At 41.0% G+C, this 25253-nt stretch overlaps 2 protein-coding genes across 24 annotated transcripts in view; one reads left to right on the forward strand and one right to left on the reverse strand.

Annotated features, from left to right (window-relative positions):
- PBRM1 (polybromo 1) overlaps positions 1 to 21633 on the reverse strand; it is a 64459-nt gene extending 42826 nt beyond the window's left edge. For 9 of the 22 annotated variants that reach the window (XM_044451650.1, XM_044451644.1, XM_044451633.1 and 6 more), the window contains exons 1-11: positions 21466 to 21633; positions 17220 to 17351; positions 13758 to 13910; positions 11499 to 11596; positions 9146 to 9293; positions 8705 to 8848; positions 7825 to 7941; positions 5832 to 5900; positions 4402 to 4500; positions 3347 to 3432; positions 362 to 457 (exon numbers count right to left, since the gene is read on the reverse strand). In XM_044451650.1, coding sequence (XP_044307585.1) covers positions 362 to 457; positions 3347 to 3432; positions 4402 to 4500; positions 5832 to 5900; positions 7825 to 7941; positions 8705 to 8848; positions 9146 to 9293; positions 11499 to 11596; positions 13758 to 13910; positions 17220 to 17267 — 1058 coding nt within the window. In that variant the 5' untranslated portion in view covers positions 17268 to 17351; positions 21466 to 21633. Of the gene's footprint in view, positions 1 to 361; positions 458 to 3346; positions 3433 to 4401; positions 4501 to 5831; positions 5901 to 7824; positions 7942 to 8704; positions 8849 to 9145; positions 9294 to 11498; positions 11597 to 13757; positions 13914 to 14456; positions 14477 to 17219; positions 17352 to 20958; positions 20979 to 21465 lie in introns of those variants that run through there. The other 13 variants (XM_044451651.1, XM_044451645.1, XM_044451634.1 and 10 more) reach the window with 8 other exon arrangements.
- Positions 21634 to 21727: 94 nt separating this feature from the next.
- GNL3 (G protein nucleolar 3) overlaps positions 21728 to 25253 on the forward strand; it is a 15712-nt gene continuing 12186 nt past the window's right edge. Inside the window, exons 1-2 of one of the 2 annotated variants that reach the window (XM_044451654.1) lie at positions 21728 to 21823; positions 24510 to 24568. In XM_044451654.1, the coding sequence (XP_044307589.1) occupies positions 21811 to 21823; positions 24510 to 24568 (72 nt within the window). In that variant the 5' untranslated portion in view covers positions 21728 to 21810. Of the gene's footprint in view, positions 21824 to 22600; positions 22620 to 24509; positions 24569 to 25253 lie in introns of those variants that run through there. The other variant, XM_044451655.1, reaches the window with a different exon arrangement.

Genomic DNA, 25253 nt, shown 5'->3' on the forward strand with positions numbered 1-25253 from the left:
CCAGTAGGTTTCCCCAACAGTTCCCATTATCTTGAATGACTGATCATGCTAATTCTGGGTGATGAGAGTTGTAGGCTCAGTAAACAATAGTTTTCTTGACACCCCGACACTCCTTTCCTTTACACTCTAAATATTTCCATGTAAAATAACTATGCTAAGTCATTCAGTTTCAGGAAAAAAAAATAGAAAGAGCACTATAATATTGCCAACATCCAACACGTTCATTCTGTTTTAAAATGGATGTTTTATGTTTTTCATATGCGAACAGGGCTGCCAGATTCAGATGCAGAGAGTAAAGAACAGACGCACCCCTAGGATGAAAATGAATTGACTAAATGACATCCAGAGATTAAGCACTCACCGATAATATTTATTAGCAGAATTTCTCTCATCGACAACACTGCCTTTACCCTGTGAGGAAGGACCTGTCAGCTTGGAAGCAGGCAAATTTGGAGTCCTTTATGAAGCGTGAACAAGCCACAGAAAGTGAGAAAGAGAAATCCACCAGAGAGCCAAGACAATATACAGTTAGGATGCAGCTCTTTTACAGAATAGGTTTTGAAAAGTAAGTTAAAAGGGGCTCTGCCATTCCACTGTACTGAAAACCAGTTTGCCAAATGTTACCAGTTGTACATCACGACCAGAGTAATGTATTATAATGACAGCACCAACATTTAATCTAAAATGCTTCTTCACATATGCTCTGGGGTAAATCCTACTGATTTCACACTCGGTGAGGTGTGCAACAGCAAAGATGTCTACAACTCTGTTATTTAAACTGGAAAGGACTACACACTCAGGTGTAATCTGTCAAATAAATGCATGCTAGCCTGCATTAGGAATGTTTTTGACTGTGTTGTTAGAAGCCAAAAAAGCAGTTAAAAGCCATATCAGCATCACTTTTCAAGCAAATTGTGTAGCAAAGAAGTAACAAAAGCAGGCTATTTCACAGTTCAAAAACAAATCCTACTGAACTAGTTAAAGTCAAGATTTTAAGCATGGAAATCCATTAAATAAGCAGGCACAGGAAAGAAAACTATACAAGGAAAATGGGGGTTTTTCACATAATTTTAGCTGTCACCAAACAATCATCAGGTAGTAACATACTGTTAATTAAAAGGGATGTTAAACTACAGCTTGTATTTCTTCCTGGAACCATTTTATGCGTACATAGTTACATGAATGTTTGAGCCTTCATAAACTCACTTAAATTTCAGAGAAAAGATTCTAAAAATTCTAAAATTCCATACAGGAAATAAATAAAAAGATAAAACCTTCCATAATTGAAGTAAAGAGTGCCAGGTTTTTTGCATCCAGCCTTGGCTGAATATGGTTTTCTCAGTTATTCTGGCCATGGCAGCATGCCACATCAACCCACCCCGGCAACAATCCATGGTGGGTTGGCTGTTCTCTGAACAGCCTATGGTATACCTAAGAGATAAGAAGGCTCACCCGACTCACCCATCCTTCTCCTTCCATCCCCTTTAATCCTCCCATGAACATCTCTGGGTGGCACCACAACAGGACCAGCTTGTCTTCTTCCTCCCTGCCATGACCATATTGTTTGTTGGACTTCGCAATCTGTGCTTCTAACAGCCATTGATAAGCCCTTCAAAGTGCTCCAGCAACACTCGGAGGAATTGGCTGAGCATTTTTATTTAAAAAAATGTACACTCAATATGTACAGCTAGGTTCATTATTAATTTATCCTCACCTGTGCAACTGTGGAAGTTCACAAAAATCAGGGGCTATTTCTTATGCTCCACTTGCAGTAAGCTCATCTTTTTCCCCCCAACAGTGCTCAGGGTGATACAGGTTTTACACCCACACCCCCAGCAACTCTAGCTGCTTAGAAAAGTGTATCCACCTACCCCCTTTTTCTGGGGAAAAGTTTTGATAGCCAGGTGGGACAAATGACTTTATATGCCCCAGTACAAAAAAAAAAAAAAAAAAAAAGGTGGGGGGACACTTTTCCCCAGAAAAAAGGGGACAGAATGCACTTTCCCGAGCAGCTACCATCTCAGGAATAAAGGGGTATTACCCTGAACACTGTCAGGGGAAAAAGAGAACACCTTGCTGCAAATAGGACTGTAAACCATATCATCCACTTTTCACAACTACAGATCAATCATGCTTCTGCCGTCTTGTCTTCAGACAGCTATGAAGAGAAATCAAAGGGGTAAAACACCCTATTTGGAGCCTCGTTGGGGCAACAACCAGGACTGGTACTTCTTATACCTTGGAATCAAGTTAGTCCCCAAGAAATTGCCCCAGTCACGACTCACATTTCCACTTTTGCACAAGTATAGCAAAGCCCTGCTAACATGCTGCTTAGGCATTCTAAAGGGGCTGTCGAAATGCGATCATTAAAGCAAGCTGTAAAGCTGGACTTTCCAATCTCAGGGGAAAAAAGAGTAAATGGGAAAAAAGCCACAGTGAGCCAAAAACAGGTTCCAATCATGGTGGGAGGGCAGCAAGTCAGTGTCAGCTGCCCCAAAGTGCTTTATAGAGTGCATGTGGGGCATCTGACACTGACAGTGCTTAGGCATCCTTGGCAAGAGCAACAAAAGGTGTGTAGCAACCCATGATAAAATTGTGACATGTGAACCCAGTCACTGCTTTTGTGTCAATTAGCCAACATCACCTGAAATTACACCTCTATCTTGTGAAAATGAGGCCACAAATACATCTGCTGTAATATACTATTCCATAGGATTTTTGTGATTGAGGGTAATGAAGTTTCTAAGACTAGCTGAACTGACCTAATGTCAAAGAGAGAGAGTTAAGTTAAACTGGGTTTAGGTGGCACAGGCCTAAACTCCAATGCTCCTAGAAAGGGCAGGGCCAACATTACGTGTTTAGGCCAGAGTTCTCCAACCTGGTACACTCAAAATACGAATGCAACTCCCATATTTCCTAATTCAACACATCCGGAGTGCACCAGGTTGGGAAAGCCTGGCCTTAGTAACATTGAAGCCTATGAGAAAAGGAGTATGAATGCTCTCAATGTTGCATGATCCCCAGCGACGGTCTTCTGACCGAATTGTAAGAAGCTATGTCCTCCACTACTGTAAGTGATTAAGGGATGACAGCTACCATGCCTGTTTCCCAAATTCCCAAGCAAAATCTCTCCAATGGATCAGGCTGCTGGAAAAACGTGTACTCTCTAGTACAGATAAAGAAACTGGCTGTTGCACTTCGGGAATTCAACTGCCTCTCCACGACTCAGTGCCAAAAATATAACAATTATTTACAGTATATAAACAGTTAACATAAGCTACTATTTCTCAGTATTTTTTAAATAAGCAAACATATCAGGAATTTTTTATACTTTGGCTTACAATACCTGACTCGGAGACTTGATTTAGTCAATTCTGAACGCTCAATTTCTGCCTTTTTCATATTAAATATTTTTTTAATTGCATTTGCATCCTGTTAATGCAAATAAAATAATGAATTGAAAATGCATTTGATTATTTTTTAAAAGCTAAAGCTGAAGTAATCAGTATTATTTTGCAAATACACATTTAGCAAAATCATTAATATATAAAGAGAAGAAAACGCATAATATCATGCTATAGCAAATACAGAGCAAAACCTAATATAGTTACAGAAATTGTTCCACAGTATTATAAATATGAACTCTTTCCGCATAAATTGATTCTCATTAGTGTTCCCTTTTTGAACCTACACACAATGTTACTTAAAGACATTATGGCAATGTCCCATTATATGAAATAATGATGATGCCATTAATAAATTGATCATTTCTAAATCAAGCAACCAACTGATGTAGATTATTCAAATACACATACAGGTACAGTTTGACCAATGATATATGGAATTTAGAATAACTGGGCATCTAGGGTGGCTGTAGCCCCACTATCTGTTTTAACTGCTCCAATGTTAAAACTTTCCATCTGTGTCTTGTTTAACGTTCTGTGGGAGCCACGGAAAGAATCTAAGAACAAATGCTGGGTTAGGATAGGCTAGAGATATCCTTCCACAGCTGGAGTTCCCATAGCAGGCATGGCACCTTGGAGGCTCGATTCTGTCTGTGGAATGCTCTGGGCAGACATATGAAGTATGACCAAATATATAAAGCAGTGAACCATCCAATCCAAGTGAATCAAAAGCATGTTAACTGAGCTCTCAAATTAATTTCAAGAGAAGGTAACAGCAATTTCTCCAGTAACCTCAGGAATGGTGGCTAAATATGAAGATACATAAAAATTATCATCTCTGCCAGTAAAGGCAATTTATAAATCTCATGAACTACAAGGACAACAAGGTTGCAATGAAGATACTATTTTTATAGTTATTATTTACTCCAGGCCATTAATACTTAATGTAAAAGTCATAATGAACTTATTTAAATAAAGAAAAAAACTTTTAACTAACCTTGAATACTTGAGATCCAGGTTCATTGTATGTTTTGGCATTTTTAACTAAGAGATCAATATCCTTAGCCATTGCATGAATACTTTTATAATAGCCATTCTATAAGCAAAACAGATAAAATAAAAACTGAATGTTTGTTCTCATAGGTGTGTATTAATTTTTGTAGCAAACTTTTATGCTCAAGCATAAAGACTGTGAATAACACAAATCTAATCATAAACTTAAGTGTAATGCATGAAGTTAAAGTCTCATGATATAAATTAAAAGGATAAACTGAGAAAAATTGTGCAAAATATTTATACAAAACTCAACTTCACAGAACATTTGGGAAAAAGGGGGAAATTACTACAGATTTCCAAATGTACTGTCTATAAGAATACTATAACATAATAGTAGAAAACTGTTGATCTGTAGGCCAAATTTGGCCAACAGATGGGTCCCAAGCAGCCCACTTCTCAATTATTCCCTGTCATTAAAAAGGATAAAAGGAGCTCTTCTGCCTTAGCTCCACCACCATGTGACTGGAGGACAGACCACTGGGAATGCCCAACCTGAGCCACTTGTATTGCCTGGACATTCACTCTCACCCTTTCCATCCCAAACATGGAGTATGCTATTACGGGCTTTCCGTCTGAGCCACTTAGGATTTCAAATACTGGTATCAAGAGACACCACCATAAGTTCTTGTAAGTAAATTCCAAATGAATATATATTTTCAGTCAATGAAGACTCAATCCACACATTTAGACTCCATCTCACATCTTTAAATGCAGTCTGCCATTTCTCCATTAGCAAAGCAACATGAGTGGGAGAAAAAAAATGAAGCAACAAGGAGGGAGACACGGTTGAGTGACTGAAACAGCAAACAGGACCATTCCTCACTGCAGTGTTTTGTTGGAGGTCCAAGCTTGTGATAGTTCTAGGTTGCATTGGAACAAGAAATTGTAGGTTAAACTTAGCTATCCTAATTAGCACGCCAGAATTAAACCAGTTTCCGAGGAAGTCCAGATGCCATGGAACACAATGATTTAAATGAAACCTGACAGAAATGCCAAAGCCAGCACACCTTGGGGAAGGAAAACAGAGAGAAGCACACAGGCACAAGTCTCACTCTCAACTGAAATAAGCCACAGTTCATTTAGCCCAGACTGCTAAGTCTATAGCTACCCATCTCCAACAATAACCACCCCAGATACAGATCAACAATTTCAAACAAATCTACACAAGCATGTGTAAAGGGACATGCTGCAGTGCTACCATTCATGTAAACAGACATTGGCCACTTGATAAGCACGGGATTGTTTTGGTCACATCTCCATCAATATTTAGTTTTTAAATCACTAAAGCAGTTTTAAACAGACTGTATTCAAGATCCATAGATATATTCAAGTTGTATTCAAAGTGATATTCCCCCAAATCTTATACACCACCTGTATCCGCTGGGCAATAGTCTTCAGATCTATGGGCTCTTTAATTATTGCATAATAGTCAGGATATTGCTGAAAGACAAAGATAACATGTCCAAGTGAATCCATCTGAAATAAGTGTAATGATGTGTTATTAACTTTCCTATTACTGGTTGCAAAAGAAGTTTTCCAACTAAGGCTGCTTCCTAAAGACATTTACTAAAAAGCATACCCAGCTGAACTTAGTGGAAAGTACTTTGGGGAAACAAGATGTCCACTGTAAAAGAGCCTTGTTCTTGAACATAGAGTAGGCACACAATGGCTGGATTCACACACTACAACAACCCACTTCCAAAGTTGAGTATGTCTGTGCTTGAAGGAGATGGCTACCCTTCGTATGTAGTAAGTCATAGTGGGTTGCTATGTCACGCATGTTAGGACTGCATCACGCAGGATGGCTTGCTTGTATACAACCAATCATTCTGCTAACCCAGACACCTTCTGTAGGAGTTGTACTCACAATGGGTCACTCATAATGGGTTGCTGTCCTCTCTGAACCCTGATATCTAACCACACTGTAGATACAGGAAAGCAGTGAGCAGGTCGCTTGGCAAGCGCAGCAAAAACATTCCTTGGCACACTTGCCTGGGCCACCATCAGTGACTGCCTCACTTAATGCCAAAGTGACATGGCTAAGCAACTAACCATGCAAATGCTCCTCATAACGATCATGAGCATTTTTGTACATGTTGTTACATTTTCCCCTTCCCCTCCTTTTAACCTGGAGATTGATTTTCACAATCTCTGAGGTAACCGCCAGAGACACACCCTCTGAAGTGCACAAGCGGCACACTGGATGGCTGCTACTGGATCTACTACTTTTTAAGTACAAGACATTTTCATTAATATGGAGGGGTTATGTGAGGGTTAAACTACCCTCACATAACCGAGAACAGACCGTTCCAGGGCAGAATGCCTGCCACCCTGGTTCACATGGCATAATAACCCACAGTCAGGGTCTGAACATTCAGGATGTCACCTGTGAATGTTTTGGCTTATGTATGGGTTCTCTGCATGGGTTGATAGTGATTAACACATGATGATTTGTTAGCAAGGATGGATTTACAGAACAGAACACTTCACACTCAACTCTGAATATGGGTTGTTGTCCTGTTGTGTGAACCCAATCACCTTGTACTACATGAGTAGGTAACAGTTACCAGACAGCATGCAAGATCTAAAAACAAACTAGGTATTTACATATGCTTTTTAATTCCAGTTCTCCGAACCTTTACCCAGAAATCCTAATGCAACTGCCTTGCAAGTTATCATACAGCCCTTGTACAACAATGATTTATTCCACTGCTATTATGAGTGGTCTTTCACTCTGACGATGTTCACTTAGCACACTTTACATGCAACTTTAAAAAAAGGTGTTTTACTCTAAAGCAAGGACAATCAAGCTGTTACCTTCCTGATGTTTTGAACTACAACTCCTATAAATCCCAGCCATCAAAGCCTATGGTCATATTGTGAGATGTAGTCCCAGATCAACATTCTAGCTGGGAGCTAAGGAACTTTTTATCCATCTGCCCTACTGCAGCCTCAACTGGGGTTCCAACACATACAATACATACAGCCACAAAATGATGGAGGTGTTGATGGATTAATCCATTTGGCAATATGGATTGCAGTTGTAATGGTTCTGAAATGGAATGCACTGGAAGTGGAAGGTTAAAGGCCTCCTAACACTTCTCCCACTAAAATCCTGATTTGGATTGAAATTGCTGCACTTACTTTAGAGTAAAAGGAGGGATGCTATGTGACTGGTAGCTACATCTTTAAAATAATATGTGCTCTGCATCATAGACTTTCTTTACAACTAGTATTGCTAATCAGCTATGTAAGCCTCATAGACTTGATTGTGTATTAAAGAATTTCTGCTGTGCAACATTTCAACGGGATATTTCTGAGGAAAACCATTTGTTCAAACTCAAAGGTTAAAATTGCTACTCACCACTTTAGAGGGAAGCTTCTGAAAAAGCTCACTAATGAGGTGGCCTGTTGGGTTTGTGGCTACAGCTACTGCTTCAAGAAGCTGTTCAAGAATTTCTTTTAAATAACCTGGAGAAGACTGGCACAAAGATTATAATGTCAAGTGATTTTACGAAGTGAGGAAAAACAGTAACTAATCTGCTGTTACCTAGTTTGCTGGGAAGAATATAGAGAAAACAATATACCATTATAACATGGCAGTAAGTTTTGCAAATAGCCACCCTGGAAATGCCTGATCAGCCTTTGAAGAGTGGTACAACTTACAATTTAAAAAAATCCATCAGTTGCTTAACTACGACAAAACAATGTGTACCCTTAGCAAGACTCTACTTTTATACTTTGTCCACTTTGAAAGAATCTGAAAACAGGTTCCTACCTCAAGGAGCTTACAATTTTAAAAAATGCCACAGGTGAGATAACAGAAGAAAAGCAAGCAGCAACACAGCAAACAGGGAAAGAATCTGGGATTACTTGAATGACACCTTGAATTAGTCTTGCTCACATCTAGCAACAATTGTGACCATGGGCTGAGTATAGATAGAGCATAAGTTGACTTGTGGGTTGCAATTACATTTGAAGGCTGTGCTATGATTTAACTATTGCTTCTTAAATATGAACAAGCCAGAGTTCACAATCCAGCAACTAACTATGGGTTCTCCTTCTGGGTGTTTCATGGTTAAGAACCTATAGTTAAACCATGGTCACATGTAAAGACAACCTAAAATTCAACAACGGTCCAGAGGTGACACATACAAACAAGTCCATTATTGGGTTTGGTTACAGGTTGAGCTACAAGTAGGTTCTTGAAATGTTTACAAATAATTGACGAAGTTTACACTTACTATTTCAGAAATTGTCCCTTGATTGTCATGGCCCTCGTCGTCGTCATCATCATCCTCAGCATCTCCCTTCTGAACAAACTCATTTTTTGTGCGTATATATAAATCCCACAGTTTGCAGGCAGCCTTATATTCAGGAGAGTCTGGCTGTGTAAAAGAGTCAATCATTTTTATCATCTAACCACTTGGAAATAAAACTGAAGTAACTAGTTTCACTAGTTATAAAAGGACAATTCAATAAAGTTACAATGCAGGTGAATATTGAAGACAGTATATAAAGCAATTGTTCTCTGTAAGAATACAACAATAAGCTTTAAAGAGCTGGCACGGCTACAGACAATGTTGATGGGTGGGATCCTCCCTGTTTTTGTTAATGCAGTTAATTCATACACAATCCACTGACAGAATATGCAAATGATGTCTTAACACAAAAGATTTTGTCACCTTATAATAGGATTTTGCATTATTAAATAGCAGCTGGAAGTCAGCAGTTAGCACATTCACGTCATCATATTCCTCCATTTTTAGCTTCTGTTGGATTTTCATTAAATCAATTGGCTGAGAAACCACTTCATAGTAATCTGGCTGATTTCTGTTGCAATAAGATAAAAAGGCAACAAATGTAAGGAAAACTCATATTACCTAAAAATATGCAAAATTGTATATACCAAAACTTGCAAGTTTATCGACTTTCACAAAAATATGGTCACAGGAATCTACATTTTAACGTAACAGATTCTGGAGAATAATATTTTTCCTGTGGGCTGTACCCAATCGTGGTGTTTCCTGAGAAAGGAAACTGTGACATGGCAATTACCACAACCTCCACAGGCTCCCCAAATATCCTCGAAATCTTCTCTGGAGCACTGGGAAACCCTCCAGAGCAGATTTCTAGAGGACTGCAGAGTGAAGGAGAAAGGGCAAAAAAGTCTACCAATGAAATATTGCCATTTTTCTTATGGCTCAACCCTTAAGAAAATACTGTAATTTCAGGTAAAAAAAATGTAAATTCTTTGATATGGAAAGTCTGAAATACATAACACAAAGATTCATGTATTCTCCCATATCATTTGCTAATATAATAAATGCCTGCATATTAAAAACATTTCAAACTTTGAAAAGAGTGATTATTTCAAAATGACATTAACCCAGTTCTCACATAAGGACAGTAACTGTGGGCTCATTAAACTGTGGGCTCATTAAATTATGGCTGTGTGCTGCCACCATTCTAAATCTGTACCCTCCTGCCAGAGGTTATTCCATGATGAACCTGGATGCTATGGGTCTGTTCACGCATAACAATCGATTGGTTTAAAAACCAACATATTGTCATATACCAGTGGGAGCACCCCACAAGCTCCTGAACAGCCCAACAATTTGGGTTCGCACATAATGTTCTACAACCTACAAAGAAAGCTGATCGTGAGCTCTGCAGTAAATGTGGAAAAAGAGAGCATAGCGTGCTGGAGACAGAGCAGTGTATATCTCTAATAGTTTGTCAATACACATGAATTAGGTTAATGTGTCAATCATGAGTTAAACAACCCAAAGTTAAACTATAATTAGTTGTTACACTGACTGTGAGCACAATGCATCCATAGTATCTGAATTCACAAGTCATGGAACTACTTCTAATTGGACAAAATGAAAGTGACCTGCGCAGTGAAAAATTGTGGGTTAATTAACCTATGATTTAAGGCCATTGGATAGTATGAAAATGCTTGAATAAATAGAATTCCTTGGCCGCCTCCATATGCATAAGGGACAGCGCGCGCGTGTGTGTGTGTGCGCGCGTGCGTGCGTGTGCGTGTGTGTATAAATTTATTTATTTATTTAAAACTTTTGTATGCTGTCCCTTATGCATAGCATCTCAGGACAGCTTACAATTCTCAGGATGGCTTACAATGTTGTGGCTCCAAATCTTTCCCTTAAGGCGGAGAGACTCAGAAAAGGTCTGGAATGAAAATTAGGGAACTGCAGTGGGAGGCTGGAGGTAGTAATGTGAAGATGTGTTGGCCCCTTCCAGTTCTACTAGTCTGATTCTATGAATCCTGCTCTCTTGCACTTGCCAGACTTCTTCCCTGCCCTTGGCCCTGGCCTAGTTCGTATCAAGTACACAAATGCTAGGGAACACTACTGGGCCCCTTCTTTGCACTGAAAGTGTGTGCAGGCACATTATACAGGGTCAGAGATGGGGATGGGGCACCCCTTCTCTGGGCAGCAACCTCTGCTCTGCTTCAGGAATTATGCCCTGCCCCCCTGCCCGTCCACTTTCGCCTCTGCACAGCGAGCGAGATTTTGCATAAAACCTGCAAAAGATATGCACACAATTAAACCAGCTTGTGCAGCATGTGTATCCCATACACAAAGCCTGCAAGTCATGTGCATGCGAGTAGACATGCTTGTGCAGGCGGTGCGCGGGCGGCATGTGTGCAAGCTGGGCTCGCCTGCTCTATGTGCACAAGTGTTGGACTTGCTTCCTGCCAGATGCTCACGTGATCACTTGGTGTGTGTAGGACTTAAAGCAGAAGGAAAGCATCTGGGGGAGCGTCTGGAGAGCGGTGCTGAGAAAACCTGAAAGATTCCCATCTCCAAAACAGAGTATTCACACTGGTTGGGATAGCCAACTTCCCTTTTAAGGGCACCCTTGCATTGCATCAAATACATCACAGCTCATGGGCTATGGCTTATGATGCTACCTATATGGAGGCAGTGTATAAATATAATAAATAAATAAATCACATTAATCACAGCAATAGCAACCTTCTTGTCACTTTCACATCAATTTTACACTTACCTTCGCTTGGGGGCCCTTATGAAAAGCTCGCACAGGAGCCTCCCTTGTTCATCCTTGTAATCTCTGATTGTATTGTATAATTCATGGCATACGGCAATCTAAAAGCAAAACCAACAGAAATTTACTACTCAATTATTTATTTGATTTACCATTTAGATTTATATACAAAAGTATAAAAGCAATGAACGTAAAATAGAGGCATGAGAACAATCATAGAACAATAAAAACAGTGCAATTAATTTAATCAGCAATTAAAAATACATACTGTACTGTGTGCTACAAAACAATAGTTGGCTGAGTCACACTGCAGGGAAAGCTTCTGTAAAGAAATGAGGTCTAAGAAGTCGCCTGAAGAGCAGAACTGTGGGGACTGTCTGATATCAACTGGTAAAATGTGCCAGGGGGTGGGTGCTGCAGCACGTGAGCACATGGCACCCTCAGAAACACTTCCTTTAGTGAATGCAGAGATCGGGAAGGGACGTAAAGAGGGAGACAATCTTTGTCTATGCAGTTGAAGTAACAGTACCATACTGTAATTATGGTAATATTCCTGGGTATAAAGGCTTTATACCATGGGTCCTCAAACTACGGCCTGCCATGTCCATTTATCCAGCCCGCCTCAGAGGTTTTGGACTTGCCGTGTGCCCAGGCGTGCACGGGCGCAGGGCGAGGCGGTGGCTTGCTCGCTAGATCGTTTTGAACTCGCTCTGAGAAAACAATCTCCACGCAAGCAAGCCGGCGCCTCGCCCCACATGCCCCCCCGCCTCATTGCGTGCACCCGCTGCCCCTGCCTCGCAGTGTGTGCGCGTGTGCCCCACCCCTGCCACCTCACCAGTCCTCATCCCCCCACCAGCACAGCCTTGGCGGCCCGCGCCCACCGCCAGCACCTTTCAACTGGCCCCCTGTTGAAAAAGTTTGAGGACCCCTGCTTTATACCATGGGTCCTCAAACTATGGCCCGTGGGCCACATCCGGCCTGCCATGCCCATTTATCTGGCCCGCCACAGAGATTTTGGACTCGCCGCATGCGCGTCCACCACCAGCGTGGCCTGCCTCGCCCCGCGCGCCCCCGCCACTGCCTCCCCGCACGTGCAGGGAGGCGGCGGGTTGCTTGCACGGAGATTGCTTTGGACTCACTCAGAGAAAATGATTTCCGAGCGAGCAAGCCTCTGCCTCGTGCGCCCAGCACTGCCTTGCCACGTGCGCCCACCCCTGCCTTGCCTTGTGTGACCCCCCCACTCCCGCCTCACTGCCTTGCTGACCCATGCCCACCACCAGCACCTTTCAACTGGCCCCCTGCTGAAAAAGTTTGAGGACCCCTGCTTTATACAATGCCTTTTTTTCTCAGCGCTCAACATGTTTCACACACATTCTTAGCATCCTCACAACAGTCCTCTGTGGAATAGAAGCATTACACTCCTCATATTACAAATAAGATAAGGATTTATCTTTCAGGCTATCTATTAAGGCTACCTGGTGAATTCATACCTGAACTGATATTTCAACTAAGGATTTCCTGGCTTATAGCACACACCCTTACCCACCTCACTATTCTAGCTTTCAGTAATGATTGTGTTGACAAAAATCCATGAAACCCTGTCAAGACTAGAGAGCAGAAATGGATAGTTAAATCATAGCCTTTTTCTCCATGAATTTGATGACATTCAGAATAAAAATCAGTGAAGTTATTTTTTTAATCCATAGACATTTTATCTCACCAATAATTATTTCAGCTTACATGTAAACATAGCATCTTTGTGAAAGGAAGATCCAAGCAAGAGCATGTCATGCACTCCTTGAAACATACATTAGCTCCAGCAAAACGCCCAAACCAACTTTGCCCCTTTGGACTGTTTCTTGTGTTTCTTGATGCTAAATGAGGTACTCTAAAGCCACATTTCTTTGTGCGATTCAAGCTTTGGAAATTCAGACATTCTGTCACTAAAGATAATCTCCATTTTATTTTAGTTTCACTAAATGTTAATCAGAAAATAACAAGGGAGTGCAGTCAAGTGACTTATTCATCTTTTGTCAGGGGCTTTCCAATCACTGTGCTTTTGGGGAGGGCCCTGAGTTACACAGAACTGTGGGTTTACTTTCCCATTTCTCACTTGCTTACTTGTCCTGTAGCAAGCAAGGAAAGTAGGAAGTCAGTACTGTGTTGGAGATGAGGTGACCAAATACTCATCGTTCATGATTTCAAAATCCTTTTCTCTCCCTTTCTCAGTCACATAAAAGCGTACTGCTTAAAAATACTTACAGGGTCCACTGTCGGGAGGTTGGAAAGTCTTCGCCTCTTTCGACTTGGGCCTGGTGTATTTGTGGCATGGTGGCCATCATCAAAATCTCCCCCGCTGGCACTGCTGGAAGGAGAGGTAGCCCTTCGCCGCTTGGAGCCCATGGAATCCAACTTCTTCTATAATAAAGAAAAATGCTCTTAAACATGAGGCTTTCTATCCAAGAGCTCAGAGGATGACAAAATATTAAACCTGGAGTTTTTCTGAATTCTGTGTTGCTGGAATAATTCACAGCAGAACTGAGTAACTTATGGACCTCCAGACGCTTTGGCCTACAATTCTCATGATCCCTTACCATTGGATATGCTGGCTAGGACCAATGGAAGTTGTGGTCTAAAACATCTGGAGGGCCACAACTTGCCCACCCACTTTACAGGAATGTTTTGATAGTACACCACTAAAATTTTGCCCAACATTCTGTACACTCACTGATAAAGCAATCTGTATTAGTGGTTTCTTTAAATCCTAAACTATCACTTTGCTATCCAAGCACATGGATGAGAAAAACACAACAATGAACGAATACTACAATTCAGAGAAATATGTGAGTTCCAATCCTGATGTACTTATTGTGTTCCTATGTCTATTTTTAAAAAATCTTATAAAACATAGCTGTTATACTTAGATAGCAACATAGGTAATTTTTAATCTATTTCACTTACATTTTATTTAAAGTTTGTTCACAGTTCAGACAAAGCTATAAAGTCAATTATAGTTTTTGTCATGCCTCAAGCACCTGGGAAGGATAAAGGTAAGCACAGAGCAGTACTTAATTCAAATATTAAATAAAATATTTGGCATTGTCCAAACTGATACACAATGCCATTACAAAAAGGCCTTTTTTCCTTTGTCAGTGATCCAATTAAAATCAATTATAACTGAAAGATAACCACCTAATTAAAATGCTCCAAGAAAAAGTTGATAAGCCTATACAATTTCAATTTTTGGTGTAAGGACTGTATTTCTAGACTACCATATGCACAAAGTATGAGTGACTCACACAGAAGCGGCCCTAGTACACTTCTGTTCCGGACATTTTTTAAAGTTTCTGCTTGGGGTATATTTCAGTCTCTCAAGCATTTGATGACCTATTTCTGAAAGCCCAGGAAGCAAAAATGGGGCAGAAGAACATGGGGTGGGGCTGTTAAAAATGACAATACATGAATGGAAGACTGTGCAGCCTAAAGAACAACAACTTGTGCAAACATTGTAAATATTTAACTTAATTAAAATTACTGTTTGGGAACAATGTTTTCTGGCAAACAATGAGTGGTACCAAATTAACTGTTCCACCAACAGAACTGCTTACTGTTTCTGTCTGTAAAATGGGGAAGAGGGCCATTTGTCTACACCTTGCTGATCCCTGCATATTGCCATTGCCTGCTGCAGAGGTGTAAGAGATGCTCCACAGCAGATACAGCAGAGGGATGCAGGCAAGAAGAGAGAGGAAAGTCCTTCCAATCATGCAATGCTTTACTTCACTCCACTGTTTCTGGAAAACTATCTCAAGACTTGAGAAAGATTACCACATTTTTCCGTCTATAAGACGTCCCCATGTATAGGGCGCCCCCCACTTTTCCTACCCATCTCCAGTGAGGAAGCTGCTGCTGTGCTTCGCCACCCTTCCGCTCATGTACGCCATTTTGCTGCCCCCCATGGCGCCTCACCGCCCCCCACCCACCAGTCCCCCCCCAGCATGCCTGCAGCCCCCCATGTATAAGACGCACCTTCATTTTTAAGTAAATGTTTTAAAGAAAAAGTAGTGTCTTATGCACGGAAAAATACGGTAACAACGCTCAAGCTTTTCATTACTCTAGCTAATAACCTGGTTGTATTACATATTACACCAGCCACATAAATGTTTCTAGAAATAGTAGCAACCTGGTAAGTCTTTTTCATACTTCCAAGTACTGTGTTTGCTTACCAGATACAGAGAAAAATAAGCCATGTAGGTTTTCCATTCTAGCACACACTTGTTGTGAAGCATCTATTACCATAATTATTCTTAATAGATATGTATTGTCATAATGTCAAAACCTGGTAAGGATGGGTGGATTGGAAACCATCTTGAAACTAGTGGCTTGTTCTATGGTTGATGGGTGGTTATACACTATCCCAGCCACCTACCCTTGCCAGATTCAAATGCCACAACAGATGCCTGAGGAGAATAATCATACCAATTAGCTGGTTTCCGACCAACATGCACAAGCAGGGCAAATAAGGCACCATTGCTTTGTGACTGTATAAACCCACCTGTAACAGAATCACATTGGAAGTTTCCCAGGTCTACCAGAGGTGCCAAATTATATAGACTTGGGATGGAGAATTTGCATGCGAGAATGTTATCTCACACAGAAAGTACTCTCAAATGTTACTGCAGAAAGGAATTCAAAAGAGGAAGCTCAAAAATAACATAACTGATCTCTGAAGTCTAACTCACCCATTACTGCACTTCCAGAGAAAGTGAGTTACTTTTAAGAGTTCCTTTCAAATCAAGGGAGTAGTATTTCATACTTCTGACTTCAACAGGGATTAAGAATGACTTTCTCTGGACTGGGACCATTGTCAGGAAAACATGTATTTTCCAATATAGGGGCATGCCACAAGAAGCCATGCTATAATGAGGATTTCCTGAAGAGTGTACAAGCTTTACACAACATGCATTTTAAAATAGACTATTGTGGTTTTATGATGAAAACAATGTCTGAAATGGCAATGTAAACTGACTTAAGTTTCTTCCAAATGCTAAAAAAAAATTCATAAGTTGGAGGCAAACATGAATCGCAAGTATGAAATTGCAGTTGAAACTGAAGGAACTACCTCCAAGAGTAAACAAGACAAAAACAGCTATTAAATAACGTGATTATCATAATCTGATGACACTGAAGTCATGCTGCATATGGAACTAATTGACCTGAGCTATTCAGAAAGGTTGAAGAACAGCATATAGGGCACTCACCCAATTCTGAAAGAGATGAACTTGCTACAGCAAACTTAAACCAATGACTCTACCTCTGCAACAGATATAGTACCTATTTGAGCCTCAGTAAAGTCCCAAACCTTACCTTAAATGCATGATCCAACAGGCATCCTAAAACTGTAATTCCACTGATAGCTTTCGCAATTTGCAAAGTAGTCACTAAACAAAAATAATGCGCAACTTATTTCTGATGTGGCATCTAACACTAAATGAACTGCATAACTACAATGTCACCCCATTTATCTTGTTCAGTTGACTATTTAAAAAAATCAATTTAGCATAGCTGTGTTAGAATGCCTGTGCTCCATATCTGAAGGTTAGATTAATTACACATTGTGAATGAGATAAATGAACAAGCATGATCTGTTATGCCATTATAAACCAAAAATGGCTGAGATGTATGGAAGAGAGGGACAAAACAGCACATACATTATCAGTAAATTACCAGATTTACCAGAGTACAACCAGCACCACGAAAAGCCAGTCTCCTCATTATGTCTTTACAGGCAAGTAAAGAAACTGAGAAAAGGCAAATCCTTAAAGCACCAATTCAGCAGTAGTATTAGTATAGCCTAAACTGAAAGAGAAGACAACAAAAGGAAAGAAAAACACAGAGGAAACAAAGGGAAGAACAGGTAAATCAAGGAATCAAGAAGAATGGTTAAGGAAAGATATACTGCAAAATAGTGAAAAAGCAAAAGCATATATCCTAGGTTATTGGCATTTCAGAAAAACCACCTTCTACATCATGTTTAAAACTCAGAACAAAAAGGGCATTCTTAGAATGTGTAAACAAAGGGTGCAATTCTACTCCTGTTTAACTCAGTGGCAAAGCTCTTGATTTTCCTAAGACAGAACTGCAACTATAATATTCACATAATATATAAGAAGAGTCATGATGGGTCAGATCAAAGGCCTATCCGATCTTGCTTGCACAGTGGTCAACATGATGCACAGAAGAAGACCACTACAGGACAGGAATACGGTAAGATCCTCCCACAGTAGCAGCAGCTAAACAGAGGCAAACCGTATCTGACAGCAGAGGTAAAATACAGCCATCAGGACTAGTTGCCATTGATAACCTTATCTCATTAATTTTTCTAATTTTCTTTTAAAGTCATCTGAGTTGGTGGCTATTACTACAAATCTGGCAGTAAATTCCAAAATATAACATGGTGCATGAAAAGTACTTCCTTTTATTCCTCCTTACTCTTCCACTGTTCAGCTTTGTTGGATGACCATGGGTTCTAGTATTGTGAAAGGAGAAAAACCTTTCCCTATCCACTTTCTCCAAACCATGCATAATTTGAGACAGCAAGAAAGAGCCGTAATACCACATAATTCACTGCCCATTTAGTAAAAGCAGTTCTCGGATCAGGATATTTTAAATATATCTTAAAATTATAAAGAATTATTATGAATACCCAACATATAATGACAAAAAGTTCGTAAGACTTCAAAAATAGCAAAGGCTAGTTACTGTCCACATTTACAAGGAATGTACATTTAAGTTTTATTACAAAATCAACACTCATACATATAAGAACTGAAAACTAACTATACACACATTCATATCTACTACTTAGCATCAATAGAGAAATACATAGCACACAGAGGAACAAGCCCTGCTGAAGAAAAATAAGCATGGTTTCTGCAAGGTGAAGTCTTGTCACACTAATCTATTGAAGTTCTTTGAGAGTGCCAATAAAAACACAGACAAGGGTGATCCAGCAGACACTGTTAACTGGACTTCCAAAAGACTTCTGACAAAGTCCCTCACCAAAGGCTCCTGAGCAAATTAAGCAGTCAGGGAGATTGGTCTTCTTATGGATCACTAACTGGGTAAAGTTACTCAGGTGCGCCTAGCACCGAGTTTGTATTCGTTTTGGCAGCAGGTTAATATCTTTTATTTAATTGCTATTTTAAAAATTAGTATTTTATCATTAACTGTCACTTTTTTGTTTTTATATAATTTTATGGAATTGTTATTGTTTTATTGGTTTTAATTGTATGTTTGTAAGCCGTCCTGAGATGCCAAGGCATGTGGTGACGGCATATAAAAGTTTTATATAAATAAATAATAATAAACAAAGAACAGAAGACAGGGTGGGAATAAATGGCAATTTCTTCCAGTGGAGAGATGTAACCAGTGAAGTTCCATGGGGCTCTGTGTTAGAACCAGTTCTGGTCAACCTATTCGTTAATGATCTGGAATTAGGAGTAAGTAGTGAAGTGACCATGCTTGCTAATGATACAAAACAATTTAGAATGATCAAAACAAAAAAGGGATTATAAGGATCTCCAAAGAGATCTCACCAAATTGGGTAAATGGGCATCTCTATCCTTGGATTAATTAGGAATGAACAGAAAATAGAACCACCACAATTGAACTTCCCTTATATCTTTGGAAAAATAAAGAAGAGCAATAACATTAAGGAGCTGGAGCAGCTCCGCTATGAGTGGTGGCTAAGAGAACTGGGATGGTTCAGTTTTAAAAAAGGCAAGTCAGGGGAGATATGATAGAGGTGTTTTAGCTAATGCATGGTGTGGAGAAAGTGGAAGGAGACTTTTTTTTTTACTTCTTCACACAGCGTATAGTTAAACGATGGACTTTGCTGCCACAGGAAGTGGTGAGAGCCACCAACCTGGTATGTTCTAAAAGAGGATTAGATTCATGAGAGAGGAGGGTACCTGTGGCTACTACCCTTGCTGGCTATGGGCTACCTCCTTTAGCAGAAATGGTATGCTTGCATACACCAGTAGCTGAGCAGCTTCAGTAGGTGCAAGTCTTGTACCCACCCTGCTTAAGCAATCTTGTAGGCAGATAGTTTACCATCATGTGCGCAGAGTGCTGGAACAGGTGGACCTTTGATCTGATCCAGCATGGCTTTTCTTATGTTCTTATTCTGAGAGCCACTGTAAATGCCTTTGAAGTAAGGGGTCATCTGTAAGTTGGTAACACCTACCTTTGTTTGTATTTTAACTTCAGACTGCCAGGCATGGCAATAGATTCACTAACATATCATTACTGACAGAGTGATGACAGTACACTGAAAACAAACCCAGACCTAGGGGGGTGGGGGGTATTAATGGTTGAAGATTCAAATGATCTGGACCTGGTGGAGAATATTATTCTCTAAAATTTCTGAGTATAACAGAAGTGGGGGCAAAGAGTTGTAACACTCATCAGAAAACTGACTACAGCATTCACTCAAATCCCTTAATACTTGCTATAGATCATTACATATTTCTACTAACTGAAAAATAACTATACTGTCACAACTTCCAAAAAATAAAGAAAACCCTGGCCAAAAGAAATTTGAAAACAGCATTTGGGCTCACAGGGGGTAAGCCACAAAGTTGATACTGGACTCTGTATTTTACCATAGCTATAATTATTTATTTCATAAGGAAAAGTGATCAGCAGTTCCATTCCTGATCTGTAATATTCTCTGTTTTTCAGATTTAAAAAAAAATGTATTTATCCACTCTAGAGCTGTTCCATACAAGTTGGAAACCTATAAATTTGTTTAAAAGATATCTGTTCTGTTTTTTGTTTTATCACTAAGTCAGGGAACATATGCGAATACCATCTGATAGTGGCTTCTTTAGGCCTCCAAGCTTTTACAATTTTTTTTTTATAACAGGCGTACAATACAGATAAATTTAACTGTAAGGCATGTTTTCCCAAGTAATGAGCAACATAACTTTCCTTATGTAGAAAAACAAACTTAACACTGAATATTCCAGAAACCGGTACTGTATGACTTTCTAAAATATAAGTTCTAAATCATCTTGTACTGCCTTTCTACATTTTTAATACAGCAAATGAGAAACAAAAACCAAAGTTGAGTCTACTCAAGATAGCACCACCAATTTTATTGCATTTGTTAAAGTATTTTGTGCTCAACTCTTTTCTCTTTCATTCATCCTCTTTCACCACTGCCTTGCCTACATAACCAACTCTCTCTGAAAGCTCAATATTCTGTTCATTCAAAAATGTAAATCAAGATCTTGAAGAAAACATTTAGAGGCTGCTGTAAATATTAACTTTATTCTTCTTGAAGGAAAGATTACAATGCGTGAATACGACTATGCTATATTCCTAACAAGAGGAGAGGCAGGCAGAGGGATGAGAAGCAGTCACTGCTTTTGACAAGCGCGGTTGCCCCGCTCTGTAGCACCTGTGAAAAGTTCAGCCCATTCCAACACTTGCAGCGTGAGCTGATCACTGGTTCTGAATTTCTAATATTCCCAAAATCGTGTTGAAGACGAACACAGCAAGGAAAAAGAAGAAAGCGAGAATAAATAACTGTACGGAAAGGGTTGGAATCATCCGCATTCAAGACAGATAGAAAAACGTGTGTGAACTGGCATGTGTAAACTCGAAGGAAAAAGAGGGTTAGTAGGTCAGGGGCAGTTCAGGCAATCCGAGGGCCAATCTCTTCTCCCTTGGGGCGAACGAAAGGTGGGGAGGAAAGCGAAGGCGGGTGAGAAAAGGAGAGGCGCAGACAAGCCATGCTCCGGGAGCCAAGGCTCCGAAGGGGGGAGTGAGGAAAAGGCGCTTGGCGAAGGGACGCGTCCAGCCGCCCCACAACAACCACACAAAGGGAACCCGCCGCGGCCTCCTGCCTTCCCTTTCCGCGAGTGCCGCTTGCCTGCCTAAGCCCGCCCCTTCGCCCTCGCCTTACCCAGCCGGCGCCGCCGCCGCTACTGCTAACCCTCCGCCTCCTGCAGCCGCGGCCGCGCTCGGCCCCCGCTGCCGCCGCCACGGCCCCCCGCGCTGTCGGCGTCGCCGCCACTGTTGCCGCTCAGCTTCGCTCCGCTCACTCGCTCGCTCGCTCGCTCACTCACTCACAGGCGAGCCCGCCGCTGTCGCAACGCCAGCCCCAGCCGCCAAGCGAGAGCGCGAGCGCGACAGCCCGAGCAGAAGGGAGGGGGCGCGCGCGCTTTACGACAGCGCTGCGGCTGGCTTTGCAGTTGCTCGCATTCCACGTGGAGCGTCGGAGCGAGGAGGAAGCGTCGGAGCGGCAGCCATGAAGCGGCCCAGTGCGTATAGAGACTGGGGGCTGGGGAGGCGGTGGGGATACAGGAACAGCTTTGGGCAGGCGGCTGTAGAGGTCGGCCACCGGTCAAGAGCTGCGGGCTGCAGCGTTCTGGGGGGAGAAGTTAAGTTAAGGACGCCGGCGTCTGGTCTTCTCGGGCAAGCAGCGCTGCCAGCCAGCCCGGCCAAGGCCTAAATTTGTCCCGAGGGGCTGTTCTTAGGCAAGAAGTAGCATGGGTCCCGAGAAGTCGGCTTTCTCTTCTGAAGGGAGATCTGTAGCACTCTGAGAGAACAGCCTTTATCTGGAAACTTAATTGCTAAGCAGTCTCCACGCAAGGGTTGGAGATCCGCCTGTGGGCCAAGCCTGGCTGTCCTGCTGAGGCAATGAATACGGGCCGTGAGCTTGCCAGGGCAGGCAAGGCTCGCGAGGATGCCCTTTGTTGCCGGCGTACTCTCGATGTTACATAACTGTGTTAAATAGCAGAAAGGGTAGCCTTCTTACCGTTTGATCTGCTCTATAAAACAGAGAGAGAGAGAATCACTTAATTGGCACTTAGTTCTGCCTTCCCGTCCATTTGCCAGTCTCTTATTTTTGGCTAGCCGATGGTTTTCCTAACTCTCCCAGTCTGAACATGCTTTTCTTGCCTCGTAATATCTCTCCTGATGCTAAACGTTGCTCACTTCGGAAGGATGGTTGAAATTCCCCAACCTGGGGTAGCGAATCGCCTAAGGCAGAATCATGCAAGAAGTGGTTACTCTATTTCAGCCTTTCTTCAGCCTGCTGCCCAAATGCATTGGACTGTAAGTCCTGCCATCCCCACCGACAGCTGCTGGGAGTTGTAGTCTATGTGGAGGGCACCAGGCTGGGGAAAATGGCTTTATTTCTACCAACTTCCTGTGGCTGGGCCCAGATTAGAATAGTGTTTCTTGTATTCTGTAGGCTGAATGGTTATTAAATCCTGCACAGACTCTGCTCTCATTTTTCTAAAAGCATGGCAGATGCTCTACTTACTGAAAATGGACTCATTAATCTCCAAAAATGGAGGCATTGGTTAACTCCTCACTTTTGGTGATGTTTCCGGTCAAGACTTGACCATCTATCAGCCCAACATCTTAACTGTTTTTAATTGCCAGGAGATACAGTGAACTGTGTGGAGGTTATATTTTGAATATCTAGGATTGATCTGCAAAACCTTCAACAGGATGGAGGCCTGCAGACTTTAAAAATACATTGGTATAAATGAAACAAAAAGTGGTCTGTAGCAATTGCACTAGTAGACACGTGCATGTTTTCTCATGCAATATTTTTTGCATATATAAAGCCATGAGCCTTATATTAGGAACACACTCATTTCCTTTTCATTAATAAACCATTCCTTTTGATATCATTAGAAAACATTTGCCTAGCTGCAGTAATCCATAGAGATTGGACCGATAACACAGTCACATTAACGGGGGCCATGAGGGAGTTTCCTGAAATGAGAAGAGCAACTGATTTGAGGCATGGCTTCTAGTCCCTGTAGTGAGGTCCGAGGCTGCAGGGTCTACTCATGTGGGCTGAGATAGCACAGTGCTAAAGTGGCTGCAGGCATGAGTAACTGCTTCTGAATGTTTCATCGATTAGGGTTTGTTTGTTGTTTTTTTAAGACCCACAAGTTCCTTGTGAATAGAGAAAAAACACACCAGCTAGTTCAGCTTTTTGCCTTCGATGCTAGTTTTCTGTTCAGAAGATTCTTGTAAATGTAGAGCAGACATTCCCAGCCTGGGCTGCCTGCACCCCCAGGGGGTGCAACCGAGAGAAAGGGTGCATTGTGATTCATTAAAATTGGTAAATCATGTCATCTTTCACCAAAAATTATCCCAATAATAATCTTACTTATTTTGTGTTTGGATTTAATTCTCTTGTCAATCAAAACAAAATCAAGGAATACTCTGAATTCACAGGCAGACTTGTAGATTGCAATCAGCGAGAGAGTTCCACATTTTGACAAAATCATGAATGAGAAGCAGGAACAAAGAAGTCATTGGATTTTACTTTCACAATTGGGATTGATTTTACTGTTTACAGTTTTTTCTAATGGCTCGATTTATATTTGAATTTTACACACTGAGTTAAAAGCTTATTTTTTGAGTTGGTTCACAGTACTGTATGTGGTTCAATTTGTGGTTTAAACTTTTGAAATTGGACTTCTTTATTTTCAAATGTAATATTTATTTTTATTTAAGTGTCATTTTAATTGTTAATATTATCTGCTTATTTTATCTGGCCAGGGCAACTTATTTTATATTGTTATATTGTTATTTTTTGTATTTTAATTGTATGTTGTGAGCCGCCCTGAGGCTTCGGCGAATGGAGCGGCATAGAAATGTTTTAATAAAATAAATAAATAAATAAATAAATAAATAAAATATTACTTTTGTAAGGCTGCAAACACAAACCAAACATTTCCTAGGAGTGTGGGGCATAGAAAAGGTTGGGAACCACTGCTGTAGAAGAACATTAAAACTGATTCTCTGCCTGTATCCTGCAGCAAAACAATTCATTCCCCAGCCTTTGTGTATTTTGCCTGTGTCGTTCAGGAAGAGACTAGGCTTCAGAAAGTGTTTACAGAAGAGTAGGTTGCAGTATGCAATTAATCTCTTAAGGCACAGATCTGGAGAAATTGAAGCTTGTGTATTTTTGTTTTTTAGAGCTGAAGAAGGCGAGTAAACGCATGAGCTGCCACAAACGTTATAAAATACAGAAAAAGGTAGGTGTTCGCTGCTGAGTTAATTATTACTTTTCTAAGGTGTGTATGTATGGGGAGGGGTGTTATTGGTGTGGAGGTAACTATGCCCGGGGTCTACGCTTAGGACAGCACTGTGCAAAGGGTTATAGCTTACGACTGCAGCTGTAGATTCTTCTGGTGGTTGATAGAAGCACATGTGGGGGAAGCTGGCTGCTCTCATAAGCGTGGGAAGGCAGGCTGGTTAATGGCATGATAGGAGCCAAGGCCTTGCCTTGGGGATTCTGCTTCCTCCCTGCCTTATCTTTCCTCCTTATGTTTTGATGTGTTGTTGTCTACAGTGGAGGGGCTCTAGTCTGCCAACATTGTTCTTATCTTTGCAAGTAACTAATGGTGTGGGGATAGCTATTTTGTGGAAATTGGGCTGGGTGATAGAAGATAAACTCCAGCTGGATTTTCCAGTTCTCTCCCTGCCCCTTGAGGACAGAAAAAGGAAAGGAAAGGAGGGGAGAAGAAAACAAAGAATGGCGTTCTGGGGAGAAGAAGGGGCATTTTTAGAAGATGCAATAGCTTTTTATTTTGTAGAAATGTAAATTTGATATTTTTCTATTTTATCATGGTGAATCGTATACAGTGTTTTGAAATTTTGGCATTTGCATTATTAGGGGCAAGATTATTGTTTCTCAATATTATACTGTCTGTTGTAGAC

The sequence above is a fragment of the Varanus komodoensis genome, unplaced genomic scaffold (genome assembly GCF_004798865.1).
Source record: "Varanus komodoensis strain SLA01 unplaced genomic scaffold, ASM479886v1 scaffold6_2, whole genome shotgun sequence".
NCBI lineage: Eukaryota > Metazoa > Chordata > Lepidosauria > Squamata > Varanidae > Varanus > Varanus komodoensis.